At 32.3% G+C, this 11,323-nt stretch overlaps 1 protein-coding gene across 1 annotated transcript; it reads right to left on the bottom strand.

Moving 5' to 3' along the window:
* Positions 1 to 4,809: 4,809 nt before the first annotated feature.
* Positions 4,810 to 8,101, bottom strand: LOC133175336 (acidic phospholipase A2 PA4-like). The gene is made up of 4 exons (XM_061310429.1): positions 8,032 to 8,101; positions 6,597 to 6,821; positions 6,361 to 6,512; positions 4,810 to 5,033 (listed from the first exon to the last, which is right to left on the bottom strand). The coding sequence occupies exons 1-4, from the start codon at positions 8,099 to 8,101 to the stop codon at positions 4,839 to 4,841; spliced, it is 642 nt and encodes a 213-aa protein (XP_061166413.1). The 3' UTR covers positions 4,810 to 4,838.
* Between the last annotated feature and the right edge of the window lie 3,222 nt (positions 8,102 to 11,323).

The following is an 11,323-nucleotide window of genomic DNA, read 5'->3' as shown; positions in this document are numbered from 1 at the left end:
AGTAACCGTCCAACCAATTTTTTAAATCCGATGCATGCCGTGTATCTTTATGATAATTAGTTTAGCACCAGCACCCACCCCTCGCACGTACATTTAAGGACATACGCAACGTACATGTAGTTTGAACTTTATTGTCCTTTTCCCTTGAGTTGAAGAGTTCCAATACTTAAAAGAACTATGTGCTATATTTTAATGTCTATATATGCTATTGTACACTTCTTCTAGAACAAGTTTGGATAAACAAGACATCTAGAATGTATGTTTAGTATATTTTTCTTTGAATTATACAAACATTTCCATCACTTGATATCTTTTCAAAACCACTGGTAATGCATGCTGATTTTTTTGTCTACGAACATCTGATGGCACTGTAATCTTAAATTAAGAATATCTTGAAAAATTATCAGTAGGTAAGGTACGTTGCGTATGTCCTTAACGCAAATCCCTTGTAAGTTCTTTAGTTATTGTAACAGATTTGTTTTTCTTTAACTGCTTATGTTAAAGTCCATTGACTTGTAGATTTTATTGCGCCAATTGGTCCACATTTTCTATAAACCATGCGTAAAGAGGTTTATGTCTGGATAAATATATATATATATATATATATATATATATATATATATATATATATATATATATATATATATATATATATATATATATATTTCAAAAAAATTGAATATATATATATATATATATATATATATATATATATATATATATATATATATATATATATATATATATATATATATATATATATATTCAATTTTTTTTAATATGGAAGACCACGCGTTTTATCAAGAAGAGTTTATAAAGAAATGTAGAGAATAATACACTTGATTCATCGAAATTTTTTTCTCAAAAACCAATCAATCAAATGCATGTGTTCAGTGTGCTGTAAGGTTTTACCACAAATTACATAAAATACCATATTTTAAATCTTTTAGCATTCATTTATTTGACGCACTAAAGGTATAGTGAGAATTTAAGAGAGTTGCATTGAATATATGTTTCACTGTAAACAACTTGACAGTGTCCACTATATGTATTTTACCAGACAACCCTGGTATGAAATCTAAGACCACCTTTAGTTAGTCATTAAGAGTTATCTCAAATAAAGGTTTTAGTGACTTTTCTTTCAATTTCTGCATTTGGCAAAGAAAAGTTAGCTTACATTAGAATAAATATAACCCTCAATAACCCTTCTCCATGCGATTATCTCTGTTTCCTGTATTTCGTAGGCCCGTAGCAACGGTTACAAAAGTGGGGGGGGGGGCAACTTCCCGAAAAAAAATCTGACAAGCAAAAAAAACTGCCCTGAAGTGGGGAGGGGGCAACTTCCGAAAATTATCTGACAAGTAAGAAAAAACAAAAACAAAAAACAAAAAAAACAACAACATAATTTACTGTCCAAATCCTGGAAATTACCAGTGCTCTGCATTACAACATCAAAAAGTGGGGGGACCAGCATCTAAAGGAAAATTTACTATAGCAAAATACTATACTAAAAAAAAGTGGGGGGGGGGGCACCCTACCCCCCCCCCCGCTTTCTAAGGATCTGTTACATATTTCTTTTTATTCACTTACAAACGGAAGACCTAGATGCACAGGCCTTTCCTCCACGAAACATAATGTAATTATCTTCTGGGGCTATTGAATAAATATTCTTGCATAAAAACAATTTTCGAAATTAAGAATCTATTTCTATTTTATTACTGCATATAAAATACTAGGAACTCATATAAAATACTAGGAATTGCATGTAAATTGATTGAAATAAAAACAAATCTTAAATTTTTATGAATATATTATTTCAAACATACAAGAATGTACAAAATCCATAGCATTCAGAAACAATTAACATTTTCTACATAAATTGAACACATTATAAATAAATCATCCTCAAATGTTCTTTTTGTCAAAATTAGAACATTGAAGTCTGAACACACTCTTGGCGGCCTTCGTGGTTATCTCCTTCCGACTCGTTGTCCATTTTCTGTAAAAAGTTTTCGAACTTGGAATCTGCACCTCAAACGAATAATATCACTGAATGAATCATTTCATAATGGAATGATAATTTCTTTTACATTGTCCTTGTAGAGAAATTGATACATTTTTATTAAATTTCCACATGTTGAAATCTTGGGGAAAAATCTTTATGCGTGCCCTTATTATCAATATGATCTGAGATTTCCAGTTTCTTGTTCCCAAGTTATTATTTCGAAAGTTGTCTTAGCAACAAAAAACAGAAATGCTCCAAATTGCATGTACTCCACCATTATTTTCTATTCACCGATGACTCTTGATAAAAAGTAACGTGAAAGAATAATAAAAAAAAAATGCAGAAGAGAGTTCTCCAGTCCAACAACTATATACATGTAGTTTCACATGTGGAACTGCGCATGCATCATTTTCTCTTCTATTCACCTGTTTTCTGAAAAGTTATCAGGTTAATGGTAACGTGAAAGAATAAAAAACAAATGCAGAGAGCTCACAAGTCCAACAAATAGAACGTTATGGTTATAGTTCACGTGTGGAGCTTCCGTCCGGAACTCCTCTGCTGCTGTTACTGTCCTGTATCTGTTTGTCATGTCATCCCCGATCAAACGACACTGTCTGCCTATTTTTCTACTCAGAGAAGAATGTCTAGAATGGGTCCGAATTTCCCGCTTTCGCATTTGGGAACACATTCTGTTTCAGCAGCGGTCAATCGTACCCTCTCTACCTGCAAAGTCCTGCTCCTCCGGCGGAAGATACATGTATTTAAAATACAGTATTTAGCTTTGTCTTAAGTGCCAGGTGCTACGATCACGTGGGTATATCATTAACATATCAAAACAAATAAAGAAGTACTATGAGTCAGGGCAAAATTTAAGCTCTTTTACTACGTGAACATTATTTTTGTTTATAATTGTTGTTAGGTTATAGTACTCAAATCCCTCGACAATCATCCGTCCCCTTTACTATGGGTCTAATAATAAATCGCAAATGATGGTGCAATAATCTGTTAGACAGCTTCATACAATTTAAATCCGACTCTTTTGTAATTTTTAGATATTGTTCATTATTTTATATCTTTGGATGTAGAGATAACACTTTTGAATGATCTGTCGTCTTAGTTTGGCAACAAATAAAGAATTAAACAACCGCAGAGTATATTTGTCACATGTCTGTCTTGAGTAATATTAATTACAACTTGGCACCTTGCTAAAACTTTAAAAAGATATACTTAAATTATCATTTCGGAAATAAGATTAAAAGGACATTGATATTTAAATACTCTACTTCTTTTTCTAAAACCAAGGTCGACGTTACAACTGCATTTACTATTAGACATTAGTCATAGGCGGTGCACATAACAACATGTCCTTTTGTTTAGAGGTAGATACATGGTGACTACCCCAGTCACAGGGTTGTGATCCCCCGCAAAATCTGATAGGCACCTTCGGGAAACTTCCTGGGTTGGTTTCAAATTGACTTTGGACGATGGCATACTATTGATGGTTATTTAACAGACCTTGAACTATAAGAACAATATGAAGTAATTAGATTAAATGATTAATGATCATGGGGGAAAAGTTGAGTGTACATGTACGTGGTTTCTATCCAAATTAAGGGTTTTGAATTTTTTGCTTTCATATTTTGTCAACAAAGAATCTATTTATTGTAATTTGTAGACCTAAATTGGAACTCTTAAAAATTTATATCATACAAAAAAAAAACATCATTAATAATTAATTTTTTTTTCATTTTACATGTGCAACTAATACTATAAAGTTGAAAAATATTAGATCATACTAAAATTCATGAAGTGTATGTATTGCAATTTTAGAATTATTTGTTTTACTTGATTTTTTTTTCTTTTGAAATAAACATGGTTATTCCACAATCTCAACTGCTGAAATTTGTTGTCAACAACCCTTAATATTGAGCTATTAAACCACAACTTAACTAAAAGTTAGTGTGGATAATTGGCAGATTTTTACAGTTTCAACATGGGATTGCAATATCATAAGCAAAGGGCTCCGAACGATTTTCCGTTAATTGCCAGGTTTTCAACAGTTTTCTTGGAGTTTGTAGCAAACATGTACCACGTTAATATATAGTACTATTGCAGGACGATCGTGTTTGGTAGTTAGGTCAGTTTTTCACAGCTATCCATTTTCTGTAAAACTTGGCACACACCGAGATAAAACATTTAATTCTTTTATAAATTTTCTGGGGTTTTGTATTAGTTCATTCTCCAATATATTATATGCAGAGGATTTTAATACACAATTGTCATGCGTTTAATTAAATATAGATAAATAAATTGTATATAGATAGAATGAGTAATTGCAAAAATACATCAGGTCTATAATACCTCATGACAGGTTACATTATATCAAGATTTAATAACTTTACAAGTATCATGCGTGCCCGAAGGAAACAATTTCGGTTGGGGGGGGGGGGGGGGGGTTTAATACCAATCAAAAATTCCTTGACAAAAGAAAAAAGGTCATCAGACGTTAATATTTATCATTGAGGGGATGCAAATATAATGTTTTCTGTAGTTTACTTTATATATCGGCAAAATTATTTTATGGAACGCCCCCCCCCCTTTTCCTACTACCAGGTCGCGTACACAGAATTCTCCAAATATATATATATATATATATATATATATATATATATATATATATATATATATATATATATATATATATATATGGAGGATTTTCACAGACGGATGAACATGAATTGAGACTTCTTACCCTCTTAATCAAGAAATAATCATTTAGGAAAAATTAGGAAAAAAAGTTTACATTAATATTTAATATTTGTGAAAACGATATTTATCCGATAGTATCGCTCCATTTGTGAGGAAATGTTTGAGTGACAGCCCGTTCACCGGTTGTATATTTCTCGCAGAAAAGATGGGACCAATGCTCCTGCTGGCAGTACTGTCCTTTATGGAACGTAAAACAGTTCACGTTAAGCAGTCCGAAAAACAGCTTTCCCACCTCGTCTGCGGCGGTCGTGTTGACAGACTAAAATAATCATGTATAGGTATATGTACTTACCTTTATGAAATGAATTTTCCTTTAAGTTATATTTTTTTAAAATTTAAATTCAAAAAACAATATAAATTTAATATTTTCATTTTCATAGTTTTAGGCATAATCAAAAAATTCTTAAAATATCTTAAATTTATCTTAAGATTTTAATGTTAATAATGATAAAATTTTTATATCACATTCCTATCAATAATAAAGTTAATAAATTACATGTATATTTATTCCACTGATTGGTTTATGGCTACATTTCATTTCCAGATTTTTTTTAAATATTAAACTTTTCATTTCCGACATTTTGTAGTTTTCATTTCCGAAATTTAAAAGTTTTCATCTCCGACATTTATCACATAGTACTTTTCCGGCAATGAAAACAGATCTGCCTTAAAAAGTTAGCTTTTAAAGAAGCTTATGATGATTTTATTCAGTGGCACATGTAAGTGTTTTGAACTTTTGCTCACCTCCTTTTCAAATCAAGATATTCAGTTTAAGGTTGAGATTAGATAGGTTAAGATTTATAAGACGTAGAGGAAACTATAGTCGACGGAATAAAGGAATCATGATTGTTGAGGGAATTCTGTTTTTCGGTGCAGTCACAGACATATAATTCAGTGCACTTAAATTTGGTGAACAAAAATTGCATGCTCATTTAAGTCATGCAAAACATTTTACTAGTAAGACTTAGTGCTGGATGTATTGTAATGTTTTGATTGGAAAATGGGGCCTGAAATAACGTTATATTTATATCCTGTTAAAATTCTATTTCTGCCTAATTGGTTAAGATTAAATTGCCAGAAAGGTACCCTCCAAATATTCCGGAAATGTAAAAAAAAAAAAATAAAAAAATAAATGTCGGAAATGAAAACAAAAAATGTCGGAAATGCAATGCGAAATTCCGGAAATGAAATGCAGCGTGGTTTACATTCCAAAGTCGTGTGTGTTTTCAGGTTTGTTTAATTATGGACAATGGTTAGGGTGGAACTATAATCGGAATTCAATTTTACATAATACATGTACATTTAAATTGGGGATAACATCTTTTTGAAAAAAGAAAAATTCCCCAGGACAGCAAGATCATTTTAGTCATATTAATATTCAGAGTCCTCATGTCATTGAGGATTAAAGTTTCGTTAAGACGTTAACAAGACCTCTTGGGTCTAAGGTGGGGTCAAAATGTGGGGGTCAGAATTTTTCATGGGAATACAAAGCAAGAAGTATTTGCAAAATATTCTGAAGAATGACAATGCCGATATGAATAAGGTGAGCATTGTACATGTAGTTCATGGGCCTCGTGTTTAAATACCTTTAGACAATTATAGAGCTTGTTATCACAGTCACAGTGGCTCAGCGTCCATGGATACGGATTGCGGAAGTTATACTTTGTCTCAAAGTGGTCAATGAAGTAAGGACAATGATCGTGGGTTCTACAGCAGGCGTCTGTGGCGTTGAATTTTCCTTAAGAAAATTAATATGTTACCACTTCTTTAAAAAAGAAAGGTTTTCAGGTCAATGCTTTATGTTTGATGATCTAATCATTACCTAGATCTGTGTACGACATTGCCTCGTTTCCAAGTCCACACCATTTGGTTCCTGGGAAAATTCCAATTCCAGAAGCCCCTGGTCCAGCTGGCTGGCCGGTTTTTTCGGGTTTGAAAGGTATCTCCGATCCATTGTCATCGGCTCTTTTTGATCCAGAGAATTTGGTATGCATTGCAATGTCATTTAGGATGCACCATCTGAATAGATCCAGAATCGCATATTCACCTGCAAGGAGTGGAGATCATCAAATTATATTATCACAAGTATATCTACTGGTATTAATAATGTAGACAACGTTTCATTTGTTCTGAAACTAAGGTTTGACTATTCATTTAGCATTTGAAAATTTGAATATACCCATTTAATACATCGAGATCTGTTTTAATAACGTGCCGTCAGCCTGCATCCGAAACAAAATGCCAAAGGGTCTTACCGTTCACCTGAGTACAATACAACTATAAAAGATCCACTGAAGTATAACTAAAATAAAATAAAATAAAGTGAGAGATGGAGATATGATGCGCTAAAGAGAAATAGGATAATCAGGGATCAGCTAGTACTCAGAAATAAAACATAAAGTAGATCTATTTTCATGTACTTGCTAGTATTTATAACTCCTTTTCACTGTCATCATACAGACTAAAGTATTCAATAGTGCTGGAGAACATAAAGTTAACCATACACAGGGTTCATGAATTTCACCATTTTGGTAAAGTATCAATGCTTATTATAATCATGCCAATAGTTGAACTGTTTGATGTCCAGGAGTAAAGAAGATTTTTTTTAAGCATCCTTCAATTTTTATGGTTTAAGCCCGGGGGGGGGGGGGGGGGTCATGAAATTTATTGATTTTGTTTAGCTTCACCCATAGATGTCATATGCCAAATATTGGCTGAAATTAGTTTAGCGGTTTCAGAGAAGCTGAACAAGTTCAATTGTTAACACACGACGGGCTTCGCACGACGACGGACAAAAACAGCAATAGGTCACCTGAGTGACTCAGGTGTCCTTAAAAACTGAGGAACACATAGTCTTGCCTGTTTTCATTCTTTTAGGAAATCTTCGAAGTAAATTATTAACTTCTTTGAAATCCTGAAAGAGTCTGCAGAATTCCACATATTTGCCAGATACACGAGCATCCGAAAGAAATTGTCCTGCAATATTTTTGTTAATTCTGTCGATGAATTAGGTAAGGTTTTATACTGGATGGCAATCTTGTCTTCAGCAGAAAAAAGATACACGTAATAGTTAACAAGCATACCGAGCATATTCTTTGGACTTGACATTGTATAATTATAATAGCATGTCAATTGTATGTCGTGTCAATATGTAAAGCTTTAAAATTAACATTAGGAAATTTTCGTTAATACAATTTTTTTAATGTGCAAAGTACTATTCGCAAATTCATAAGCTTTAATAATTAACCAGATCAAACCTTCCTTCACAGTGGCAAAAACCCCTGAGAGTGCCAAAACAAACACAACGGTCACCTCTTTAAGGGTCATCCTGACTGAATATATTATACATTGTAATCTTATCTACTTTGTTCCATATATTTGTGTTCTACGTAGTAGGTTTATTTGATATTAAGAATTCCCTTTTTGTGTCGCCTGCAGAGCAGGGCGGCACTTAAGGATCACTTAACCCGGCGTCTGTCTGTCTGTCCGTCCGTCTTTTTGCCTGTCTAGCTGTCTGTCTGTCCGTCTGTCACACCTTGTATCTCAAGAACTGTTGATAAATATTGACTTGATATTTTGCTCATATATTGCTTGGCACTATGGCATTTGTGCATAGTCATGGTTACCGACCTTGTGGCACTTGACCTTTGACCTACTTTACAAAAAAGTTTTAAGTGCCAATATACAGCACATTTTTTTTTTATATTTTAGGTATAAGTCTATGCTACTGAGCATGTGCACTGGTTGTCATAAAACATTATGAAAAATACCAGCGTTACAATTCACTTGACCTTGACCTCTGACCTACTTTGCAAAAATACCCCGAACAGTTTAATTTAACTTAAGACTTTTGAATTTTGAGAGGCGGGGTGTTGGAAATCAGCATTTATACATATTTATGAGCTCATAATACTGTATTTTACAACTGTATGATATTCAGTTACCACACAAACTGAAATTTAAATGTTATGAAAATACACTGGGATCAGTATCCCACAACGGATCGTGTAGAGTGACAATTGGTGTAAAGACTTTGAAACAGGTATTAACACATGTAAAATGATAAATTATTAATAATAATAATTTCAACTTAATTATTCATTTGAGGGTTGGGGATCATATTTTCTTTGTTTGTCAGACTCTATCGCAGTCTTATACTATGCGTGGATGTTTTTTTGTGCATTCATGGACTATCGTGCTAGTAGTAAATAAATAGCTAACTACACTTAATTAGATTTATTTACATTTTTAATGAAGCTACAAAGCAGGCGACACATGCGTTCCTTGGAACACCCTAGTTTTATTTACTTTTACTGTAAATTCATCAAAGGATTAAATCACACGTGTGTGCATTCTTTAGCTTATTTCTTCAAGGTCTGTGAAGTAATTATCAATGACGAAATTATCAATTATTTATATATCTTATAACTAAAGCATGGTAGTTATTGCTATATTGCTGTTATGTAAGATGAAAGTTGTAAATATAAAGGTCGTAAGTATTTTAGAAAAAATTGTAGCTGCACTATCTACATATATTGCTTGGCACTATGACTTTTGTAAATTGCCATGGTTACTGACCTCGTAACCGTTGTCCTTGGCATTTGATCTAGTTTATAATGCCGATATAAGCATGTTTTTTACATTTTGATGTAAGTCTATGCTACTGAGCATGTGCACTGTTTGGCGTAAAACATCATGAAAAATACCAACGTTACAATCCACTTGATCTTTGACCTACTTTGCAAACAATACCCCGGGCAGTTTAATTTAACGCATGACATTTGAATTTTAAGAGGCAGGGTTTTTGATAATTCGCAGTTTAACATGTTTATGAGCTCATGATACTGTACTTTGAAACTGTATGATATTCAGTTACCACACAAACTTATATTTAAAGAAGTTGGATCCTGATATTTAAAGTCTTAAACTTTTTTTGTTAAGTATATTTTTAGTTTCTACACACATAGCTTAATTAAAAATAAAAACAAAAAATTAGGGTCAATATGCTTCTTTTGGCGCTACAGTACATTTAATATGACCTTTTTGCACTGAAATTTGTGTCTTAATCAAAAATCTCATCTTCGACGTTTTTCCTCCAATGTTTTTATCCAAATAAATCATGGGGCAAAATAAACTATTTGTCTATTTAAAAAAGACACATTAAAATTGTGACTGAGAAAAAGTTTCAAATTGCTTCGCATAATCAATTATTTGACCTTTCTGCACTCACAATGTGATTTTTCTGGCATTAAAAATTTAACAAGCAAGAAAATTATTTTAAAGTCTTAAACTTTTGCTGAATTTAAGCAGATTGATCAAAGCTATCTTATATATTCAGAAAAGAAAAACAAAAGGGGGGGTCTATGATGTAAATTTTTAGATATTACTAAAAATGTGTTAATTTTATGTTAAAGTTGGCTAAATTTTTTCCTGGACTTTCAGAATATATTTACTATATTTGTCACAATATAATGAAAGAATTCAAAAGAAATAATTTGATAGATATTTCAGAACCAGTTAAAATATCTCACAGCAAAAAACAGCTCTGTTTGCAACCAGCATGGAAAATTAGGAATCTAAACTTAACAGTACTGTATATATTTCAAAGGAAAAAATTGATGATTTTCTTCTAAAAAACCTTCCGCCACAAAATAAAGTCCCTGACTTAATCCTATTTGAATGGAATTTAATCGCGATTTTTTCATTGGATGTAGTTTAATTTGCATTTTAGAATCCAGATTTTATGTTAGAACTTAAAAATGGTGCAGAATTTTAGAAATAAAGGGGATCTCTTATAATGATGCAAAAGTTCACATTCAAATACATATTGTCATCACCCATGTTTCAAAAATGAGTATTCATTAGAAGTGATGAGACAAAGGGGTATCATTAAGGTAACATATTTTGTCAATTCCCAAGTATTCAATACACAGTTTTTCATAATAAATGTAGAAGCAGTTAATTTTATTTTTTACAGTCAAGAAGTTCTAGCTAAGAGCTCCTAATTACAGAAAACCGCATGCTTTTCCTGTCTTTGCAAAGAAATTAAATTTTTAAGGAGGCGTGGTTACTCCACTGAGCTGAAAACTGTTTAAAATGTCTTCTGCAAAGTACATGTAGATGAAAATTAGTGCGTGTGTGAAAACTGCGCATTATTACAAAAAAAATTGCTGAAAAAGCCAAATAAAGATTTGGTTTTGATATTTGTAATGACTATTCTTTCATGTACATGTAGTACACGATGTTCGGATGGATTAAGAAATTAAAATGTGGAAATGTGGCGTTAAAAGATTTCCATTTAAATCTGTAGTGATTCCATAAAGTATCGATGCTGTGCAACATAATGTCTGACAAGTGGACCAAGGGCCTTAATGGTCACCTGAGTATAACACTGTAAAGGATCCATAGATGTATAAAAAAAATTTTAAAAAATTAACTTATAGATAAGCTTATGTTGTCCATAAGCAAGAGAATTAAGATGATCAGGGATCAACAAAATAGTTAGTCTAGTACTCATTAGCATTAACAGAATTCCCTGAATATTTTGAG

This window comes from Saccostrea echinata, unplaced genomic scaffold (assembly GCF_033153115.1).
Source record: "Saccostrea echinata isolate AGI-Se365-2 ecotype Australia unplaced genomic scaffold, CSIRO_AGI_Sech_v1 ptg000062l, whole genome shotgun sequence".
NCBI classification, from domain to species: Eukaryota; Metazoa; Mollusca; class Bivalvia; order Ostreida; family Ostreidae; genus Saccostrea; species Saccostrea echinata.
The sequence above is the reverse complement of the archived record's forward strand: the minus strand, read 5'-3'. Positions and strand labels throughout refer to the sequence as shown.

Coding starts and splice junctions, on each gene's coding strand:
- LOC133175336 (XM_061310429.1), bottom strand. CDS start 8,101: ATGACCCTTAAAGAGGTGACCGTTGTGTTTGTTTTGGCACTCTCAGGG. Junction 6,822..8,031: donor TTTTGCCACTGTGAAGGAAG/GTTTGATCTGGT, acceptor CACTCCTTGCAG/GTGAATATGCGATTCTGGAT. Junction 6,513..6,596: donor AATGTCGTACACAGATCTAG/GTAATGATTAGA, acceptor AATTTTCTTAAG/GAAAATTCAACGCCACAGAC.